This window comes from Callithrix jacchus, chromosome 17, assembly GCF_049354715.1.
Source record: "Callithrix jacchus isolate 240 chromosome 17, calJac240_pri, whole genome shotgun sequence".
In the NCBI taxonomy this organism is placed as follows: Eukaryota; Metazoa; Chordata; class Mammalia; order Primates; family Cebidae; genus Callithrix; species Callithrix jacchus.
Window position 1 is genome coordinate 66,634,068 of NC_133518.1, and position 24,515 is coordinate 66,658,582.

A 24,515-nucleotide genomic window follows, 5' to 3' on the forward strand; every position below is an offset into this window, starting at 1 on the left:
AGATAATAACAGGATAAATTGCAATAGCAAAATGTAAAGATAGAATTAACCTACTAGAAGCAAATACTAGTTCTTAATTAAGCAATGTCATAGATGTTGAAGTTCCAAGTGGAAAGATCAGCTGCTGGCTTCAGAGATACCTAGTGGTATAGCATTAACTGAGTAAACTCTCTTTAGCTCATGGCCTTATACATAGCTTCTAAGGGTCAGAAACTCAATCTTGTCAACATATCAGAATTATTCTTTCTCAAAAAAGTTGACTCTCTATAATAAAGCTAAATATATAGAGACTATATAGAGACTGATACAGAATCCAGAACTGCTTAATCTCTATATAATAAAACAAATAATTCTCAAGAGAATAGCACTTTCTTTTTCTATGTGCAAGCTCCCAGAAGAATCAAATTATCACAGTTATATCTACTTCTACATTCTGACACAGCACATATTTATGTGCTTATAAAAACATAAATGTGGCCTTTTGCCTTTGGGTTATGCCTGTATATGCTTGGGGGTGGAAACATCTGCAGGTACTAGAAAGAAAACTCTCCACAATGTTTAAGCAGCCTTGTTTTTTAAAAATTTGATCATATACTATAGTATTCAGCTAGAAAGAGTCTGGACTCTTTAGAGAAAAAAAAAATGGTGTATATCTCACTTAATTCTGAAAGACACATTGTCAAGCAGAAACGAGGCTCTGTTTACCATAGCTACTTCAGGAATATTTACACAGATATTTGACAAAGCTCTGTCATAAATATAAAAATTAATTTATAGAAAATATATTTGCATTCTAGTGAATTGTAGTCCAAACAGTTAGGTAATAAAATATGGCTTTAACAAAGCAATTAAGTGATAATTTTTAGAGACAGTATATAAATTGATAAATTGAGATTTCTAGTAGATCATTTTAGTATTACAAAATATCGATTACTTTTCTTTTGCATTATTTTGCATATGTATTAATATAATGTGTGTGTCTGGATAGAAAACTTCCCTTTTTCATCAGACCCCACAGTTAGGTACAGTCCAGAGATTTCTTGGCGATATGACATTTAGTTAGTCATAATTCTGATTCATCCATTTTGTTTCCAACAGTCTAGGGAAAAGCCCCAAGTAAAATTTGCTCTGCACTTATACATCCCAACCACTATTTAAACATAAAGTCATGTATTTCTTATTGGCTATGTGGAAACTGAAACCATGATTAAACTTCAGCTTCTATAGGGGCAATAATTATCTTATTAAAGATCATTTCTACTGGATAACAAATATATAAGACATGAATTTCTTCCTGATACATTTGCATCCCTTGAGCTTACTTGTCCTGCCAAAATTTGCCTTTTTCTCTACTGGATTTCAATAACTGGTAGCTATATGATTTTATTGCATTTTTGCCTTTTACTTCTCACCACCCACAGATTCTAAAATTGATTATATACTTTTCTTGTAATTCTGATACCTTTCCACTGGGTTGCCCACTCTTACTTCTCCATTTCCATTTTTCAGTCTCCTAATAATGCTTCAGAATTTCTCATCCAAGTTAAAAGGAAAAAATAGAGTAATGGAAGTGCACAATTCATTATCATGGTTGACAGTGTCTGAACTCAGAATGAGGTCAGTGTAAGGGCAAAAAGTGGACATCAGCTTTTTTCAAACACCTCAAGTCATAAAAGATGATGAATATAGGAGCTGAGGGGAAGTAATTGTGTTTTCTGCATCTGTTGTCTCTGCTCAGCTTTTCCTTTAGTTTAGCACATTCATTCTTAACTGTGACATACAGACAGAGTCAGACAATTCCCCTCTGCCTCATGAAGAAATACTGAAGTGTTTCCACAGGTTGGGGGTAGGAGCTTGTGGGAGGTGATTAGATCATGGGAGTGGTTCCCCCATGCTTTTCTCATGATAGTGAATGAGTGCTCATGAGATCTGATGGTTTTATAAGGAGCTTTTTCCACTTTCACTCAGCACTCTCTCACTTCTCTCTCCTGCTGCCATGTGAAGAAGGACATGGCATGTCCTTCTGCCATGACTGTACCCAAGGCCTCCCCAGTCATTTGGAGCTGTGAGTCAAAGAAGTTAAACTTCTTTCCTTTATAAATTACCCAGTCTCAGGCAGTTCTTTATAGCAGCATGAGAATAAACTAATACAAATAATAACTTTTTAAAGTTGGCTATGGGTGGGTAGATTTATGATTTTATATCTGATATCAATTGATAATTTAACAGATTAATAATCTGCAGTCCTCAAATTCAGCAATTTAAGGATATTTTTGTGATTTCAGATTCTTCACAGGTTGATTTGTATACTTTCTTTAGTTTTTAAAATTATTTAAAAATAATTTCATTTATAAATAATTATCTTAATGAGGCAAATATATATATGTATTGTTCTTTCTCCTCTCAGTTGTACCAAATAAGTTACATATATATGATTGTATTTGTTTGCTAGAGCTGCCACAACAAAATGCCATACACTGGGTGGCTTAAACAACAGCAATTTATTTTCTCAGTTATGGAGGTTAGAAATCCTGAGATTAAAGTGTGGTTAAGATTCTTTGTTTTTTTAAGACCCTCTTCTTGGCTTGCCAATTCTTGCTAGTCTTAACATGGTCTTCCTTCTGTGTATGTTTATCTTCACGTCTTCTCCTTATAAGGAAACCAGTCATATTGGATTTGGACCCATCCTAATGAACTCATGTTAACTTCATTATTTTTTTAAAGGCTTACCATCCAAATATGAACACATTTGAGGTTAGGACTTTAACATATGAACTCGGGTGTGTGGGGAGGACAAAATGTAGCCCATAATGATGGCACTTTATAATTTTTTAATTTGCCCAAACCCAAAAATGGGTAAAGTATATGTTTGTTTGAACGTTAACAACACAGTGAGGAACTAGTTACATTAAGTCTAGATACCTGCTTGGTGCCTATAATAGATTGTTCTCACACTGATAATGAAGACATACTTGAGACTGGGTAATTTATAAAGGAAAAAGGTTTAATTGACTCACAGTTCAGCATGGCTGAGGAGGCCTCTGGAAACTTACAATCATGGCAGAAGGGGAAGCAAACACATCCTTCCTCACATGGCGGCAGCAAGGAGAAGTGCTTAGCAAAGAGGGAAAAGCCCCTTATAAAACCATCAGATCTCATGAAACTCACTCACTATCATGAGAATAGCAGCGTGAGGGTAACCACCCTCATGACTCAATTACCTGCCACTGCATCCCTTCTAAAATACATGGGGATTATGAGAATTATAATTCAAGATGAGATTTTGGTGGGGACACAAAGCCTCTTGTCGGTTGCATGTCAAAACCAGGGAAAATATTGCTAGTCAAGAGACTGGAGCATGTGTTGGTCCTTGCTGTACCACTAGGAAATATTGGAAAAAATCTAAGCATTCTGTGTCTCAGATCTCTGAGCTATAACTTGTTGGGGCATACAGAAGGTAGAGGGGTGTAGGATTTGAGATTCTGAACATCATTACCTAACTGGGACTTTACAGTGCTGCAAAGTGCAGTAGCACTTGACAGCTGTACTGATTTTTGAATGGTTTGGCATATTTCATACCTTGATCTATAAAACTCCATCATATTTCTACTGTACATTCCTTAGTCATAGCTTGCTGACTTTATTCACTGTCTTCCCTTCCTGCTTTATTCTCTGAACAGTAGGTTAGAGTCTAGAATGATTTGTTAACTTTTTAACACTTAGTTGATATATAAGTGCAATTTTGCCATGGATAGAATAGTAAAACACAACATTTTAGCCCAGTGATTTACATTGTGCTATTTAAATAGAAGATGATAATCTTAATTTCACAGTTGTAGTTTATAAAATAAAAAGTCAATTTTTGAGACATTAATAATAAACATTTATGAAATTAGACTTAGATAAATTATCTAGCTATAGTTATAATGTATTATCTGAATGGAAAAATAGATATTACTGAGATAAACTCATCTGTATCTCTATAATCTTTTTCAATTTTATTTCACTGAAAGAATACCATCATTCTATCCTTGGTCTTGATACGGTGGCAATCCTTATTGATCAAACACCTGATATGAAAGGCCTTTTGTTATTTTAGTAACTTTACTCTTTTGACTATGGTATGAGATAAACCTCCTCAAACTGATTTTATCATAGGGCTAGAGAAGATCTTCTGAGATCATGTGGTTGCCCCACTTCAATAAGCAAAGCACATTCTTACACACACACACACACACACACACACACACACACTATACACCACACACTTTGCTACTCTTTACCAAATAGTTGTTTAGACTCTTAATTGGCAGGGAAATATAACTTATGAGGCTGAATATTCCATCCAATTCTTCTTAAGTCCTTTTATTTTTTTCTTTTCTTGAGTTGAATATAGCCTCCCTAAGGTTTCCCTTCCTTTGGTACTGGTCTTGCTTCTGAGCCATGACTATGATCTAGTCTAGTGGAAGTCACTTGGGCTTTGGCATTAGAAAGTCCTTTTTCAAACCACGTTTCTACCTTTTATTAACAGTCTTCTTAAGAAAGTTCCAAGATATCGCCAAGACTCAGTTTTTACTTAAAGAAAATAGTCTGGGCATGGTGGCTTACGCCTGTAATCCCAGCCCTTTGGGAGGCCAAAGTAGGTTGATCACTTGAGGTCAGGAGTTTGAGAACAACCTGGCCAACATAGTGAAACTGAAACCTCATCTCTACTAAAATACAAAATTGGCCGGGGATGGTAGTGGGCACCTATAATCCCAGCTACTTGGGAGACTGAGGCACAAGAATCACTGGAACCTGGGAGACGGAGGTTGCAGTGAGCTGAGATTGTACCATTGCACTCCAGCCCGGATGACAGAGCAAGACTAACTCTCAAAAGCAAAACAAACAGACAAAAAACAAAAAGAACCCCCCAAAAAACCCAACTACCTAACATCAAAACTTTATTCGTCACTTCATCAGGTTGGTGGGAGGATCAAATTGACAATGAAAACTTCCAAGGTGTTCTCACAACACTGGCATCATTAACTTGCCTCAGTACATTGCCTCTTCCAATTCCACCCCAGGCTTTTTTTGGATAACTTTTAAATATCTGTGATATTCTTCTTCAGTTTCTTTTATAATAGCTTTGAATCAATTTTCATTTTAATGTTTAAAATTACAGACATTATTTTTAAAATATTGAGCAAATATGTTACATAATAATTTTGATTTTCTTAGCACTAAATTTGTTTTTATTTACATTCACAATGAGGAATTTTTATAGAGATTATGTACCTGTAAAACTTTTAGTTTATTTCAAACTCCCTTTTTAGCAGAATGTGATAAACCAGATAAAACACTTCTTAGGTGTGAGTTTTCTCACTTCAGAGGTTTTTCAGGACTATTCTCTAATTTCTGGGTCAGACTCCATATAGAAATATTATTTCAAGAAGCACAAAACATATTAAATCTTGAACTAATTTTATAACATATTTAACATATTACCAGTTAAGATATAAAATCATTTATAAATAGTGAATTGTAAAACAGCTATTAAAGTAGGTGAAATAAGTATATATTTGCGGGTTATCCATATCTTTTTGAAGTCATGAGAGAACAACCAGTTTATTTGCACATCAGTAGCTTCTGTTTGAAGGAAAGTAAAGTTATAAGGAAACTCAAGTACTATAAATGTGCCAAGGTATTTCCCTAGAATTAATTGCGAAGCTTGTGCCGAAGGTTTTTGATCAGCTTCTAAAATTTTCTCAATAAGACATATGTTTTGATTACTTAGGGAGGATTCCTCATTTTTATTTGCCCTTTATGCATTTAATCCACATGATAGGACATTAAAAATTAATATAAAGAAAAATTGTGCTCATACTGTACATCTATTTCTGTGCTTGGAGCTACTTAATAGTTTTTAATCAAAGCTGTCAGCAATAAGGGACATATAACTGCTGTATTATACATTGTGGAATTAAATAAACAGCTTAATTTCCTTTTTCTAGTATAGGGTACTTAAGCATTTCCACTTTTGGAAGAAAAGCATATGAGTATTTTCTATTGCATTTTGTTTAAAAGGACAGTTCTTTTTTTTTTGGTAAATCCTTTCATTTAAATGGCTTCTAAGCTATATAATGTAATTTGGAGCCTATTTAGTAATAGAATTAAATGTCTTATATAGTACTACAATTTTTGAATTAGAAAGTGATCAAATGTAAAAAACAAAAAAAAATTAAGCCCAGAAAACAAAATAGTTTATTAAATTAGTTTAATATAAAATGAATATAAGATTTTTTTCCTCAATATAGATACCTCACTTGAAAATAAAGAAAGCACAAAGTAGTTCTAGTAAACATGTCCTACAAAACAGTTGCTAAATGTAGGACATCTTTTGAGGAATTAGTTTGTGAGAAATAAAATATACTTTTTTTTTTTTTTTTTTTTTTTGAGACAGAGTTTCACTCTTGTTACCCAGGCTGGAGTGCAATGGTGTGATCTCAGCTCACAGCAACCTCTGCCTCCTGGGTTCAGGCAATTCTCCTGACTCAGCCTCCTGAGTAGCTGGGATTACAGGCACGCACCAACATGCCCAGTTAATTTTTTTGTATTTTTAGTAGAGATGGAGTTTCACCATGTTGACCAGGATGGTCTCGATCTCTTGACCTTGTGATCCACCTGCCTCGGACTCCCAAAGTGCTGGGATGTGAGCCACTGTGCCCGGCCAATACACTTGTTTTAACTATCCTGTTAGAAGTATTTGTTTATTCTGATAATTTTAAGCCAACATAATAGTCTTAAATTATTTCTGAATTTCTAATCTGTGAAGGCAGTAAGCAAATAATTGACTACATTTGACCATAATTAAATTTAAAATTTTGCCAATGATGTACAGTTTTATGGTTAAAGTTGCTGTGGTTGGTTGCATTACATGACACAGAAAACTGTCCTCTACCTCATGTGAAATAAATATTTTATATGGTTTTACTAAAAATAAGACTCATGTTTCTGGTCACCTAGTTTACAAATTTTGAATTATATTTATTGTAACATGACATACTGTGCTCTGAGCTTACACCTCAATTGTATTTTGTGCTGTTTTCCATTTTCATGCCTTTTAAATAACTTGTATAGATTGTGGATCAAATTCTAAATAAAAACTTTTAATGCCAATGGAAAGAAAAAGAAACATTATTTAATTTTGCTTATTAGAGATGTTAATGACAGGAGCTCTCTGCTGAATATTATGAAATAGAAAAACCAAATAAAACTAAAAAAAAAAAAAAATAAGGGAATAGAAAAGGCAAAAGTGGGAAATGAAGACCAAAGAGAAAGATGAAACATGTCAAGTAATTTGTAGAGGTTTATGTCATGAAAGAACGTATCTCTAAAGGTTTGTTTTTAATAAAGAGTAAATTTTATTTTCAATGTTGAAGATTTTCAACAATGTGGTCATCTGGCAATGGAGCAGATAGGGGAAGGGGTCAGGATAGAACTGCTGATCTCTATATCTGATTTTCCCACAGTAGTTTTACTCCACAGCACTATCACAGCCTGAACCACTAGGATTCCTTTGGCAGACCTGGCTCAGGAAATATCAGCTCTCTCCTACTCCATCAGAAGTCATGCTTAGTGGGTTAACATTTTGCTAATTAATCATTCTGATTGTTTAGAGTTAATTCAGCTCTGCATGAATCTTTTTTTCTCTTTTCTATAATTAGTGTCTAAATATATCTTATTGTCCCTAGAGATCATTCTTTTGCTTTATAATTCTTTTCTCATGTCTTATCTGTATCTTAAACTTGTGACTATTTCAAAGCTTTCTATAGTGATAAAATGCAACTTATTACTTTCATCAAACAAATATCCTACTTTTGAAAGATAGGAGTAAGAATATATGTTTTGTGAAAATTCAGAGGAGAAAGTTCAAAACGTGATTGTGATAGGTGTGTTGATGTCAGCCTTTTTAAAAGCATCAAAATAATTAAAAATAATTTCTTTTGAAAGTTGGCCAGGAATACTTTGCCCTGACCGTTTTAAACGGAAGTATGTGACCTATGACCTGGATGGAAATGTTGAAGAGTATCACATAGAATTCCTGGGTGATCCCCATTCCAGATCATGGATAAGTGCAACATTTGTTGGACATTATAGTATCACATTAAAGGTAGGTTCAGTAACATCAAAACTTTATTCTTCTTGCACTTGTTTTTAGTTATGGTAATTTTTATCTTTGATCATAAAATATATAATTATTTACTTTTAGATAAATGTATGCTATTCATTTAAATTCAAATATTTATATTTTTAAAGTGTTTTTCTCAAAGTATGGATATGAAATAGTTATGGGAGTTTTAACTTTTATTTTTCTAATGGCAATATAATAAAAATCAACAAGACTGTATGTGATTGCTTTTTGAAACAATTTTAAGACTATCGTTGGGTAATTTTTTAATTCTCTTGAGAAGAAGAGACTTTCTGTTGTAGCCATAGCTCACAGGAAAAATTAATTATGGATTGCAATCAGCTTTTCAAATTTCAAATGGAATCTTTCATTTACACTAACTCTTCAGTATCTTTTTGACTCTTTTTAAACTTTAAATCTCACACTTCAATTAATGGATAGACTGTTAGGTTGGTAAATCAATTAAATGATCTGTGTTTGTATGCTAATATTGAAACTTTTCATCACCAAATCATGCTTTCATTAAAACTTGATAAAAAGTAGATGTCAGAAATGTGAATATCTTTTACTCAATTTGGATATTTTCTTTTTCTTTTTTATATTTTTTTGAGATGGCTGGCCTTGAATTACTGGGCTCAGATAATCCTCCTACCTCAGCTTCCCAAGTAGCTAAGTTTATAAGTACACACTACTACTGTGCCCAGCTGGATGTTTTTTGTTTGTTTTGTTAATAGATGTATACATATTTAGGTTTACAAGTAGGTAAATATGTGTATTTGAAACATGCAATTTCATCCACAGTAAAATTAAATCTGAAAATTAGGGGTACTTTAAAATGGGTTTTTACTGTATCTTTGGCAACAGTATTTTGGTATTCAGTTTTAAAAGGGTAAAAGGGAAGACTGTTTTTATGAAAATATTCAAGTATGGAATAATGCCATATAAATCAATTTCATAGTAGTTGTGATCCAGTCATCTTTATATGAGGCATCTTCTGTGTGCTGACATTTTGAATGGGCTCCTAGATTCTTTTGCTGGCAACCGCAGAAGACAGGATAGAGTATTCCATCTGTACCCCCTTTATAAAGGATGGGGAAATGTTTTAGCATTCATGAAGCTGACCTTAGAATCTTACCTTGGGATAGCTGAGATATTCCTGCCCTTTGAAGGTGGAGATAATATTGACTCCAATTTACATTCTATTGCCTAGACTTCCCAGGGATTTAATCTTTTATGGTCATTTTGGAGCTCCTATATCCTCTGATGCTATCTGTATACTCTACGACATTGATCCAGATATTAAATACACACTCCTGGCCTCAGAGAGAAAGACCACATACATGAAAAGTAATGTATAGCTAGACAATGTAGAGTTTAAAAATTTTTTTTCTAGAGGAAAGGTATATAAATTGTATAAGATGTCTGATAACTTTTTCTAAAACTGGATAAAAAATGATAGTCATATATAATTTTAACTGGTTATGGCTGGCTAAATTTTACTTCATACACTATTTCAATATCATTTTCCTCTAAATTAATTCTTCTAAATTAATTAATTTAACAACTAATTAATATTCCAGAATTTTCACTGAATATGTACTCCCTATATTTTGCAGTACATATATTAAGGTGGGATAGAAATAAATTTGCCTACAAAGACCTGCCTTATATGGATTTAAATTAAATAGTTTTTGTTTTATTATGAAGATTTTAACTATTTTCCTTTGGGTTAATCATGTTTGTCTAGTCTTTTAAATAGTTAATTTAATAGGTACATGATTGCCATGTATATGAGACCTCTAACTTAATTAATTTTATTGTTAAGAGCACAACAGTACTCAGTCATTCTCTAGTCATACAGATAGTGTTTTCTTTTAACAAATGGAACTATTCATTGATACGCTGAGATATACTCCAGAATATAGTTGAAGATAACATTTTTGTTATAGATTTATAATTGATGTTAGTTTATAGGTTTTATTTTTTAATAGTTAGCTATACATATGGCTGAAATCCAGCCTCCTCTCTTATGAAAAACCTTGATATTCCTGAAAGTATTCAGAGATGGGATTCTGGGAAGAAGGTAGAGTACAAAGTTCCAGGAATATATCTGTCTACCTAGAAAACAATCAGACACTGGTAGAATCTGTCTAATGTAACTATTTTTCAACTCTGGAGTCTATTGAAGGCTTGCAACTTCCAGGAAAAGGCTCGGACTATATGCTGCAGTTAATTTCCATCAACTTCAGCTCTTAACACAGTGGCAGCTACCAGTCCCCATCCCCAGCCCTCGTGAAGTGACCCAAACCTTCATTCTTGAGGGGTCTGGACTGTTTTTAGTCCTGCCTGGATTGGGCTATTGTAGTTTGCCATTGATCTTAACAGCAGGCAGTTGTGCACATGTTTCTAGAGCATCTTGCACACAGCTTGCAGGAGCTGAGGTGGGCAAAAAGAACCCTGTTTTCCAAATACTGAGGATCTGTGCTGTAACTGCTGGTTGCTGCTTATGATCACAAAGATACAGACAATGAAAGGGGCAGCTATTGTTATTGTAATCTCCCCCATTTTTGCAAGCTCCTCCCCCTTCAGCTGAAGTCACTTCCCAGGATTAAAAGGCTGGCACACTTTTGCACCACCCCTTCATTTTTTTCATTTTTCCTCTTCTGAAAGCCATACATTAAACACGCAAATTTGAAATCAACTGCATATACAGGGAAAATTAGAAAGTGACTGTACAGGCAGAGGGAAAGATACATGCTCAGAAAAGACCTAAGCAGAACTAAAGTTTTAATTCAGGCTGATCCTTGGCATAAAGATAGCTACAACAATAAAAAGACAAAAGCAGTAACAGAAAACAGCAAATTGGGGGGAAGAGGAAGAATCTGATTTTCAGACTTACCATATTATTAAGTGTTCAGTTTTCAACAAAAATTCATAAGGCCTATAAAGAAACAGGAACTATGGCTCATTTAAAGGAAAAAAAAATCATCAGAAACTATCCCTGAGAAAAACTTGATGGCAGATCTATTAGACAAAGACTTTAATGCCACTGTCTTCAAGATGCTCAAAGAACAAAAGGAAAATGTTAAGAGTCAAGAACATGATGTATGAACAAAAGAGAAATATGAATAAGGAAATAGAAAACCTAAAAGAAAACCAAAAGAATTTAGGAACAGAAAAGTATAACTGAAATGAAAAGTTCACTATAGTGATTCAAAGGCAAATTTGAGCAGAGAAGAATCAGAAAACATGACAGAACAATGGAAATTATTGAGTCTGAGTGTATTAGGTTCTTCAGAGGGACAGAACTAATAGGATATATATATATATATATATGTTAATGATAAACTTCCCTATTATATATATAAAATATATGAAATATAAAATATATTTATGTTATATAAAATAAAATATATAATATATGTTATACCTAAAACTATATATACTTAATAACTAAATAAACATATACGTAATAAAATCCCATATATATATATCCGTCTGTCCAAAGTGTCCAGGTAGCATCTTAACTTCTAGTTTAATGGAATTGTTGTGTCTCCTGGTGGCTGTGTTCCTCCCTCTGGAACTGTATATATATAACTATATATATATATAACTATATATATAAAACTATATATATATAACTATATATAAAACTATATATATAAAGCTATACATATATAACTATATATATATGTGGGGAGTTTATTAAGTATTAGCTTACATGATCACAGCATCCACAATAGGCTGACTGCAAGCTTGAGGAGCAAAGAGAGCCAGTCCAAATCTCAAACTGAAGAACTTGGAGTCTGATGTTTAAGGGCAGGAAGCATTCAGCATGGGAGAAGGATGTAGGCTGGGAGGCTAGGCCAGTCTCTCCTTTTCACATTTTTCTGCTCGCTTTATATTCACTGGCAGCTGATTAAATGTTGCCCACCCAATTAAGGGTGGCTCTGCCTTTCCCAGATTAATGACTCAAATGTTCATCTCTTTTGGCAGTACCCTCATAGACACATCCAGGATCAATACTTTATATCTTTCAGTTCGGTCAAGTTGACACTCAGTATTAACCATCACAAGTCCACCCCTTGTCAACTTGAACCTATACATATCTCCTGAGATCATACATAATATTCAAATAAAGACACTAATAAGGTCATAATTATGCCTAATATAATACAGCTATCCTTTGTACAATCGGAAATGCACCAGTCCCCAACCCAAATTCTATTACATAGTGAATGATACTTAAATGCTGATATGAAGTCAATAAATCTTAAGTCACATGATAAAGGAAAAAAAATGAAGATCTTTTCTTAGTAAAAGTGCATGTAAAACATGCACCAACATGTTTTTAACAAAGAAAGAGGAAATATTCATGACAATTGCAGTCCCATTTCTGCAGCTGGTCACATGGTTGTACCTGGTATTGATGACTACCTTCTACTACCCATTCTATATTCCTTTGCCTTTAGCAAGCATCTCAGCACATCATGGTTTTTATTCCTGGTGAAGTGACCCAAACCCTCATTCCTGAGGGATCTGGACTCTTTTTAGTCCTGCCTGGATTGGGCTGTTGTAGTTTGCCATTGACCTTAATCACAGGACATGGTAATACTAAGAGACACCCTAATGGATCTCCTGTATTCCATGCATAGTCTTCCTTGCCTCCATTTTGGAGTGGTAGACTGATTTCATCTTGATAGTCCAAGTCAGTCACCCTAGCCGACACTGTAAGGTCTTTCTTATCCTGTTGACCTTAAGATAGGAGGAGCCCAAAGTGTCCAGGTGGCATCTTAACTGCTAGTTTAATGGAATTGTTGTGTTTCCTGTTGGCAGTGTTTCTCCCTCTGGAACTAAGACCCCTAGGCCAGGAGAACATAATGTCGTGGGAACAGGAAGCAAAAATTTTGCTAGTAGATCACTAAGGGTAATGGTGAGTGGTGCCACTTTCACTTCTACTCCTTGATACCTGGAACCATGAATCCTGGCTACAGGAGAGACAGTACTATGTACTGCATACTGATTCAGAGCATGCACAGTCTTCTTGAGAACTTTGCCCAAGTCCTGCAAAGTACTGTCACCTAGTTGGCATTGTAATTGTGACTTCAAATGGCTCTTCCACCATCCTATCAATTCAGCTGCTTCAGGATGATGGGGAACGTGGTAAGACCAGTGAATTCCGTGAGCATGAGCCCACTGCCACGCTTCTTTACCTATATAGTGAGTGCCTTGGTCAGAGCCATTCTTGAGTTGATGGATGGTAGTCTTGGCAGAAGCATTGTGTGCAGGTTAGACAAACCCATATCCAGAGTAAGTGTCTATTCCAGTGAGGACCTCTGCCCTTTTCCATGGTGATAGTGGTCCAATGTAGTCAACCAGCCACCAGATAGTGGGGTGATCACCCTGAGGAATGGTGCCATATTGAGGTCTCAGTGTTGATCTTTGCTGCTGGCAAATTGGGCACTCAGCAGTGGCTGTAGTGAGATCAGCCTTGGTGAATGGAAGTCCATGTTGCTAAGCCCTTGCATAACCTCCATCCCTGCCACCATGGCCACTTTGTTCATGAGCCAATTGAGTGATGACAGGGGTGGCTTGGGAAAGAGTTGAATTGGTGTCCAAGAATGGGTCATCCTATCCATTTGATTATTGAAATCTCCTCTTCTGGGTTCACCCATTGGTGAGCACTCACATTGGATACAAATACCTTCACAGTTTTTGACCACTCAGAGACATCCATCCACATACCTCTTCCCCAGATTTCTTTGTCACCAATTTTTCAGTCATGCTTCTTCCAAGTCTATGACCATCCAGTCAAACCATTATCTACAGCCCATGAATCAGTATATAATCACACATCTGGCAATTTCTCCTTTCATGCAAAGTGCACAATCAGGTGCACTGCTCAAAGTTTTGCCCACTGGGAAGATTTCCCTTCACCACTCTCCTTCAGGGATGTCCTAGAAAGGGGCTGTAGTGCTACAGCTGTCCGTTTTTGAGTAGTGCCTACATATCAGGCAAACTAAGTTCATTTCTGAACCAGGCCTTAGTCTCATCTTCCTCTGGCAACTAATCATAGGGAATTCCTCATGAGGCCATTGGTGCAGGCTCGGGGAGAGAAGGCAGGGTGGCAGGCATGGAGACTGTGAGCATTTGGGCAACTTCCTCATGTAACTTACTTGTGCCTTCAGGCCCTGTTCGAGCCGGCTCTCATATATCACTTCCATTTGATGATGGAATGCTGCTGTGCACAACCTATATGGCTAGATGGGTCAGAAAGCACCCAGTTCATGATAGGCAGTTCAGGTCACATGGTAACTCGATAATCTGTAGTCAAATGTTCAGTTTCCTCCAAAGCCCAGTAACAGGCCAAGAGCTGCCTCTCAAAAGGAAAATAGTTATCTGCAGAAGATGGCAGGGCCTTGCTCCAAAATTCTAGAGGCCTCCACTGTGATTCACCTAAGTGGGCCTGCCCAAAGCTCCAAACAGCATCCTTATCTGCCACTCACACTTCAAACAACGTTGGATCTGCTGGGTCATATGGCCCAAGTGACAGAACAATTTGCCCAGCAGCCTGTACCTGTTGCTAGCCTTCTGTTCTAGACCACACTCAAAACTGGCAGCCTTTTGGGTCACTTGATAAATGTGCCAGAGTAACACACCCAAATGAGGAATGCATTACCTCCAAAATCCAAATAAACCCATTAGGCATTGTGCCTCTTTCTTGGTTATAGGAGGGTCCAAATGCAGCAGCTTTTCCTTCACCTTAGAAGGAATATCTCAACAAGCTCCACACCACTGGACACTTAGAAATTTTAGTGATGTAGAAGTTACCTGAATTTTAGTCAGATTTATTTCCCATCCTCTGGCATGCAAATGTCTCACCAGTAAGTCCAGTGTGTTTGCTACTTCTTGCTTACTGGATCCAGTCAGCATAATGTCATCAGTGCAGTGGACCAGTGTAATATCTTGTGGAAGTGAAAAGTGATCAAGATCTCTCTAAGATTAGGACACAAAGCTGGAGAGTTGCTATGCCCCTGAGGTAGGACAGTAAAGGTATATTGCTGGCCTTGCCAGCTGAAGGCAAATTGCTTCTGGTGGACCTTATGGACAGAAATAGAGAAAAAGGCATTTGCTAAGTCAGTGGCTGCATACCAAATACCAGGAGATGTGTTAATTTGCTCAAGCAGTGAAACCACTGCTGGTATAGCAGCTGCAATTGGAGTCACCACTTGGTTACACTTACGATAATCCACTGTCATTCTCCAAGATCCATCTGTCTTCTGCATAGGCCAAATGGGAGAGTTGAGCAAGGAGTGGTGGGAATCACCAGGCCTGCATCCTTCAAGTCCTTCGTGGTGACACTAATCTTCACAGTCTCTGCAGGGATGTGATATCATTTTGATTTACTATTTTTCCAGGTAGAGGCTGCTCTAATGGCTTCCATTTGGCCCATCCCACCATAATAGCCCTCATTCTACTAGTCAGAGAGCCAATGGACCCACTGTAAGTCCGACCTGATCTAAAACTCCACTAATTATCTGACCTCTATAAGCCCATACTTTAACTGGTGGACCACAATGACATGTTGGGTCCCCTGGAATCAATATCAGCTCAGAGCCAGTGTCCAGTAGTCCCTGAAATGTCTGATCATTTCTCTTTCCACAGTACACAGTTACCTGGGTGAAAGGCCAAAGCTCTCCTTGGGGAGCAATGTGAGAAACATTCACTGTATAAACTGTTGATATTATAGTGGGGTTCTTCCTCAAGGTGACCTGGTTCCCCTTCTTTCAAGAGGTTCTGAGTCTGTAAACTGGCTCAAGTCTGGAAATTGATTGAGGGGCTGTGATTCTCTGTTTTTCTAATTGAAATTACTCTTTCAACCATTCAACCTATAAGTTATCTCTTCTATAAATTAAGTAGGAATGCAGTTAGGCTTCCTATCAGTTTCACTTCTAGGAACACTGTGATTAACTAGCCAATACCAGAGCTCTACAAAAGTCAGACTATTCTGATTGCTGCTTTGCTTCTGCTGTCCATTACAATAGCCATGCCCACCTTGCCTTTAATTGTTGAGTGTTGCTCCTTGGCCCCTGTCACCTTGGGATCCAATTATTTCCATTGTATTTTCTAGCTGAGTGACTGTGGTTCCCACTGTTAGACTGACATACAGAGAAGAACAATTACAGGGCTCCTTAAAATTACAGATGCTTTCCTCACAAAACTATTTCATAAAACATTGGTCAAGGGCATTTCTTCTGGACCCTCTTAGCTGGGATGAGTAGGTCTAAAGTGACTAATCTACTCCACCATCCCAATCTCCCTAAGCCTTTGGACCCCTTTCTCTATATTGATTCAAGGGAGATTAGGCATTTCCAGCTCACTCACAGTTAACCATCTTTTAATCCATATTTCATGTAACCAAGAAAATAAACTATTAGGACCTTTTTTTTTTTACCTCCCCAAGCTACAATATTAAAAGCAGAGTCCCTACTTAGTGGGCTTAAGTCAATAAATTCAGCCTGATCCCCTTTGTGCTCCTTCCACCATGATCCCATACCCTTAATAACCATTCTTATGCCTGTTCTCCAGATTTCTGTTTATATAAATTAGAGAACTCAAATATCCCTTTTTGAGTATAGCACACCTCCTCATGGTCATACTCTCATCCTCACCTCTAGGGTCCCACCAGGACTTTAGTCTAATTATAGGTCTAGAAGATACAGGAATTATAAGTGTGGCTCCTGAGGAGAATCAATATTATTTTGCCTGGCACCTCCCTCAGGGGAGGCCATCAATGTTGCCTCAGGCAACACAGGGTTTATCTCCTGAAAGGTGGAAAGGCTGGTGGCAGCATGGGTCAAGGAGGAGACATTGCCACTACAGAGTTTACAAACCCAATTTCCCCAGCTTCATCAGGGTCCTCCCATATGTCCTCATTCCACATTGCAGGGTCTTATTCTTTTCCAATCAATGCCCTCACTTTTACAGTAGACATCTAGTGAACCTGTGCATGCACCTTTCGTTGCAGGTCAGCCACTTGCATGATAAGAGCTTGTGTCTGTTTTCCACAATTTCAGCTTTTTCTCTACAGGAGATAAGACTCTCACTCAGGGCAATTTTAGCAGATTTGAGGCTCAGTATCTGCTTCTGAAGCTGGGAGTTAGAATCCCTAAGTTTATCATTTGGTTTCATCCCTTTGTCTACTGAATTTAGGAGCAACCAACCAACTTCATTATATTCCTTGGTTCTCTACATATGGTCAAACGTACTATGTATACAGTCACTAAACTCCTTGCCACTCATGGGCAGCGAATCAGGAGTGTCAAATGTATTTATTTGGCACAACTCTCTAAACAGTTCACACCAAGTAGTATCAGTGTTTTCTATACTATTAAAAGTAGAGTCCTTCGCATTTTGGAGTCTATCATATTAAGCAGCCAACTCCAGAAACCCCCAAACAAAATAACTCCATCCTTAATATTTTGTTCCTCTAGAACCACTCCTGGTACCAAAATCTGTATTAGTCAGGGTTCTGTAGAGGGACAGAACTAATAGAATATATATATATATATACGCATATATATATGTATGAGTTTATTAAATATTAACCCACCACTTGAGTTATAGAGCAAAGTTCTTTCTAAAAGAAAACAAAACAACAACAAAAAGACATTATAAGTCTAAAAACCAGTATATGTAACTTTGGTTTATAACTCCACATTTTGTTTTCTGCATAACTTAAGAGACTGATGCACTTCAAAGAATTACTAGTTTATATTTCTGGGCAAATGACACATAAAGATGTAATTTCCTGACAGCAACAGAAAGGGTAGAGATGGAGCTGTTAAAGGAGCAGCACTTGTGTGTGTTGTAGAAGATAAGCTGGTACAAATTCACACTGAAGTGTTACAACCTCAGGATGCAATGCTTGTGTTAAACACAAAGAAAGCAGCTATTGAAGATATGCAGAAGAAAATGAGAAAGGAATTTAAATGTTTCAGTATAAAAAATTACCTAAACCCAAAAGAAGCCAGTAAAGCAAGAAATGAGGAACAAAAGCTGTAAAGCATATTGGAAATAAATAGCAAAATGGCAAAAATAAGTCTTTTATTAGTAATTTTTTAAATGGATTAAACTCTTCAGTCAGAAGAAAGAGATTAGTAGAATGAATGAAAAGACATGATCTTACTATCTGCTTTCTAACAGGAGACCCACTTTAGGTCCAAAGACACAAATAGACTGAAAGTGAAAGAATGAGAAAAGATGTTCCATGCAAATAGTAACTAAACGAGAGCAGGAGTAGCTATCCTAATACTGGACAAAATAAACATAAAGGTTACAAGAGACAGAAGAATATTTTAATTAAGATATTCAATATAACAAGAAGATATAACTATTATAAACATGCATCTGTTAAGAGGTTATGAAAACATATGAAGCAAAATCTTTCAGAATTGAAGGCATAAATAGACAGTTCAACAATAATAGCTGGAGACTTAATATCTCATTCTCAGTAGTGGATAGACCATCAGGCAGAAGATAAGTAAAGAAATAGAGGACGCAAATGACACAGTAAACCAACTAGATTTAACAGACACGTACAAAACACTCTACCCAACAAGAGTAGTATACACATTTTTCTCAAGTTCACATGAGACATTTTCTACAATAGATGACATCATGGACCACAGATTAAGTCTCAAGAGATTTTTAAAAGATAGGCTGGGTGCTGTGGCTCACACCTGTAATCCTGCATTTTGGGAGGACGAGGTTAAAAGATTGAGACAATCCTGGCCAATGTGGTGAAGCCCCATCTATACTAAAAATACAAAAATTAGCCGGGCATGGTGGTGTGTGCCTGTAGTCCCAGCTACTCAGGAGGCTGAGACAGGAAAATCACTTGAACCTAGGAGGCGGAGGTTGCAGTGAGGTGAGATCCCACCACACCACTGCACTCCAGCCTAGTTGGTGACAGAGTGAGACTCAAAAAAAAAAAAAAAAAAAGGTGGATATCATGCAGAGTATTTTCTTGGATTACAATGAAATGAAAGTATAAACAATAACAGAGTAAAATTAGAATTTATGGGAATCAAACATTCTCCAACCAATGGATCAAAGAAAAATTTACAAGGGAAACTGGAGAACACTTAGAGATGAACGAAACACATCTCAGAGAAAAGAAAAACACAACACACTAAAACTTATGGTATGCAATGAAAGCAGTACTAAGGGAGAAATTTATACCTACAAACACTTATTAAAAAACAAGGAAAATCTCAAACCAGCAACCTAACTTTACAACTTAAAGGACCAGAAAAAGAACAAACTAAACCCAAACTACTAGAAGGAAGGAAATAATAAAGATAAAAGCAGAGATATAATATGGAATAGGAAAAAATAGAGAAAATCAATGAAAACAGAAGTTGGTTCTTTGAAAGATCAATAAAACTGATAAACCTTTAGCTAGATGGACTAAGAATTAAAAAGACTCAAATTACTAAAATCACAACTAAAGCAGGGACATTGCTATTGATTCTACATAAATAAAAATGACTCTAAGCGTATACTATGGACACTTATACAGCAACAAATTGGATAACCTAGATGAAATGGACAAATTCCTAGAAACACAAAATCTGGTGAAACTAAAGCATAAAGAAATAGAAAACCTGAGGAGACCTTTAATTAGTAATGAGATTGAAAACATCTCCCAACAGCAAAGAATCCTGGACATGATGACTTCACTTTGAAGTCTGTTGAACAAAGAACAAATACTGATCCTTAAATTCTATTTTTTCAAAAAACTGAAAAGGGAAGCACACTTTCTAACTCATTCTATAAGACCAGCATTACTCTGGTACAAAAGACAGATAAAAACACTGCAAAGAAAGAAAACTGTAGGCCATTATTCCTTATTTATGTTGATGCAAGAAGTCAACAAAATACTAACAATCCTGATTCAGCAGAATAGTAAAAGAATTATACACTATGACCAAATAGTATTTATCTTGTAATGTACGAATAGTTCAGTATACAAAAATCAACTAATGCAATACACCACATTACCAGAATGAAGGAAAAAAATGATCAGCTTAATTAATGTAGAAAAAGCATTTGACAAGATTCAACAACTTTTCATGATAAAAAAAAAAACACTCAGCAAATTAGTAATGGAAGGCTACTATTTCAATGTAATAAAAGCCATATATGAAAAACTCATGGCTTATATTCATTATAACGTTATATTCAATGATGAAGGATTAAAAGCTTTTTTCTGAGATGAGGAACAAGGCACGGATGCCAACTTTCACCATTCTATTCAACATAGCTCTGAAAATTCTAGCGAGAGAAATTAGGCAAGAAAAAAGAAACAAAAGATACCTAGCTTCCAGGGATGTTGTCTACAGGCACTCAGAATGGTCCAGCATTTGACATACCATCTTGGGATTTCCTACAATACAGCCACTACTAAAACTAGGCTGTCCTGAAGCCCGGGTAATAGAATTGTTTACCTTTATACCAAAAAGACTGGGAAAGCACCAAATCTGCATGTGGTGTGTGCCTGGGAAAGAGTTAGAGGGGGTTTGTTCTGTGAGGCCTAAAGTTATTATGAGATTGTCCAAAAAAAAAAAACATGTCAACAGGTCCTATGGTGTTTCCATGTGTGCAAAATGTTTTCATGACAGTATCAAGTATGCTTTCCTTATTGATGAGCAGAAAATTGTGAAATTGTTTAAGGCTCAAGCACAGAGTCAGAAAGCTAAATGAAGAATAAAGTTTTTTTTTTTTTTGAGTAGTGAAAATTAAAAGGCTTTTAAAAAAGATCCAAACTGGACAGAAAGAAGTAAAATTATCTTTGTTTGCAGGTGTTGTGATCTTATGAGTAGAAACTTTTAAAATTCCACAAAAAAACACTAGAACTAATAAGCAAATTCAACAAAGCAGCAGATGCCTTATCTTTTTGTTGTTGTTTTTGAGATGGAGTCTCACTCTGTTACCCAGGCTAGAGTGCAGTGGCACGATCTCGGTTCACTGCAACCTCCGCCACCTGGGTTCAAGCGATTCTCCTGCCTCAGCCTCCTGAGTAGCTGGGATTACAGGTGCCTGACACTGTGCCTGGCTAATTTTTGTAGTTTTTTTTTGAAATTATACTTTAAGTTCTGAGGTACATGTGCAGAATGTGCAGGTTTATTACATAGGTATACATATGCCATGGTGGTTTGCTACATCCATCACCCCGTCATCTACGTTAGATATTTCTCCTAATGCTATCCCTCACCTATACCCCACCCCCTGATATCACTCCCCTATTGCCCCACCTCCTGAAAGGCCCTGGTGTGTGATGTTCCTCTCCCTTGTGTTCATGTGTTCTCATTGTTCAGCACCCACTTATGAGTGAGAACATGCAGTGTTTGGTTTTCTATTCTTGTTTCAGTTTGCTGAGTATGATGGTTTCCAGCTTTATCCGTGTTTCTGCAAAGAACATGAACTCATCCTTTGTTTTATGACTGCATAGTATTCCATGGTGTGTATGTGCCACATTTTCTTTATCCAGTCTATCATTGATGGGCATTTGGGTTGTTTCCAAGTCTTTGTTATTGTGAACAGTGCTGCTATAAACATATATGTGCATGTGTCTTTATAAATATAATGGTTTATAATCCTTTGAGTATATACCCAGTAATGTGATTGCTGGGTCAAATGGTATTTCTAGTTCTAGCTCCTTGAGGAATTGCCACATTGTCTTCGACAATAGTTGAACTAATTTGCACTCTGACCAACAGTGTAAAAGTGTTCCTATATTTCCACATCCTCTCCAGCATCTGTTGTCTCCTGACCTTTTTTTTTTTCTTTTTTCTTTTTTTTTTATATATATATATTTTTATTGCATTTTAGGTTTTGGGGTACATGAGCAGAGCATGCAAGACAGTTGCGTAGGTACACACATGGCAGTGTGTTTTGCTTCCTTTCTCCCCTTCACCCACATTTGGCATTTCTCCCCAGGTTATCCCTCCCCACCTCCCCCTCCCACTGGCCCTCCCCTTTCCCCCGCAATAGACCCCTGTGTTTGGTACTCCCCTCCCTGTGTCCATGTGTTCTCATTTTTCATCACCCGCCTGTGAGTGAGAATATGCGGTGTTTCATTTTCTGTTCTTGTGTCAGTTTGCTGAGGATGATGTTCTCCAGATTCATCCATGTCCCTACAAATGACACAAACTCATCATTTCTGATTGCTGCATAATATTCCATGGTGTATATGTGCCACATTTTTCCAATCCAGTCTATTTTCAATGGGCATTTGGGTTGATTCCAGGTCTTTGCTATTGTAAACAGTGCTGCAATGAACATTCGTGTACATGTGTCCTTATAGTAGAACGATTTATAGTCTTTTGGATATATACCCAGTAATGGGATTGCTGGGTCAAATGGAATTTCTATTTCTAAGGCCTTGAGGAATCGCCACACTGTCTTCCACAATGGTTGAACTAATTTAGTCTCCTGACTTTTTAATGATTGCCATTCTAACTGCTGTGAGATGGTGTCTCATTGTGGTTTTGATTTGCATTTCTCTAATGACCAGTGATGATGAACTTTTTTTCATATGTTTGTAGCCTGCATAAATGTCTTCTTTTGAGACATGTCTGTTCATATCCTTTGCCCACTTTTTGATAGGGTTGTTTTTTTTTCTGGTAAATTTGTTTCAGTTCTTTGTAGGTTCTGGTTATTAGCCCTTTATCAGATAGGTATACTGAAAAATTTTTTTCCATTTCTCTTGGATGCCAGTTCACTCTAATGATAGTGCCTTTTGCTGTGCAGAAGCTCTTAAGTTTAATTAGACCCCATATGTCAATTTTGGCTTTTGTCGTTACTGCTTTTGGTGTTTTAGTCATGAAGTCTTTGCCCATACCTATGTCCTGAATGGTATTGCCTAGACTTTCTTCTAGGGTTTTTATGGTGTTAAGTATTATGTTTAAATCTTCAATCCATCTGGATTTAATTTTTGTGTAAGGGGTAAGGAGGGGATCCTGTTTCAGCTTTCTGCATATGGCTAGCCAGTTTTCCCAACACCATTTATTAAATAGGGAATCATTTCCTAATTGCTTGTTCTTGTCAGGTTTGTCAAAGATTAGATAGTTGTTGATTTGTGGTATTATTTCTGAGAACTCTGTTCTGCTTTATTGGTCTATATCTCTGTTTTGGTACCAGTACCATGCTGTTTTGATTATGGTAGCCATGTAGTATAGTTTGAAGTCAGGTAGCATGATGCCTCCAGCTTTGTTTTTGTATGTTTGTTTGTTTTTTTGCTCAGGATTGTCTTGGCTATGTGGGCTCTTTTTTGGTTCCATATGAAGTTTAAGGTGTTTTTTTTCCAGTTCTGTGAAGAATGACAATGGTAGCTTGATGGGGATAGCATTGAATCTATAAATTACTTTGAGCAGTGTGGCCATTTTCAGGATATTAATTCTTCCTAACAATGAGGATGAAATGTTTTTCTATCTGTGTCTTGTCTTATTTCTTTGATCAGTGGTTTGTAGTTCTCCTTGAAGAGGTCCTTCACATTCATTGTTAGTTGTATTTCCAGGTATTTTATTCTCTTTGCAGCAATTATGAATGGGAGTTCGCTCATGATTTAGCTCTCTGTTTGTCTGTTATTCATGTATAGGAATGCTTGTGATTTTTGCACATTGATATTGCATCCTGCAACTTTGCTGAAGTTGCTTATCATAAGAAGATTTGGGGCTGAGATGATTGAGTCTTCTAAATATACAATCATGTCATCTGCAAATAGAGACAATCTGACTTCCTCTTTTCCTAATTGAATGCCCTTTCATTCTTTTTCTTGCCTGATTGCCCTGGCCAGAACTTCCAATACTATATTGAATAGCAGTGGTGAGAGAGGACATCCTTGTCTTGTGCCTGTTTTCAGAGAGTTTTTGTCTTTGGTTCTGTTTATGTGATGGATTACATTTGTAGATTTGTGTACGGTGAACCAGCCTTGCATCCCAGGGATGAAGCTGCCTTGATCATGATGGATGAGCGTTTTGAGGTGCTATTGGATTCAGTTTGCTAGTTCTTGATTGAGGATTTTTGCATAAATGTTCATCATGGATATTGGCCTGAAATTTTCTTTTTTAGTTGTGTTTCTGCCAGGTTTTTGTATCAGGATGATATTAGTCTCATAAAATGAGTTAGGAAGGATTCCCTCTTTTTGTATTGTTTGGAATAGTTTCAGAGGGAATTGTATCAGGTCCTCTTTTTACCTCTGGTAGAGTTTACATGTGAACACATCTGGTCCTGGACATTTTTTGGTTGGTAGACTATTAATTGCTGCCTCAATTTCAGA

General features: G+C 36.5%; 1 protein-coding gene across 6 annotated transcripts in view; it reads left to right on the plus strand.

Moving 5' to 3' along the window:
• Positions 1-24,515, plus strand: part of ZCWPW2 (zinc finger CW-type and PWWP domain containing 2) — a 158,495-nt gene that overhangs the window by 54,245 nt on the left and 79,735 nt on the right. For 5 of the 6 annotated variants that reach the window (XM_054246848.2, XM_078354430.1, XM_035278253.3 and 2 more), the window contains one exon: positions 7,993-8,152. The exons of the other annotated variant lie outside the window; for it this stretch is intronic. In XM_054246848.2, the coding sequence (XP_054102823.2) occupies positions 7,993-8,152 (160 nt within the window). The remainder of the gene's footprint in view (positions 1-7,992; positions 8,153-24,515) is intronic. 6 annotated transcript variants of the gene reach the window in all.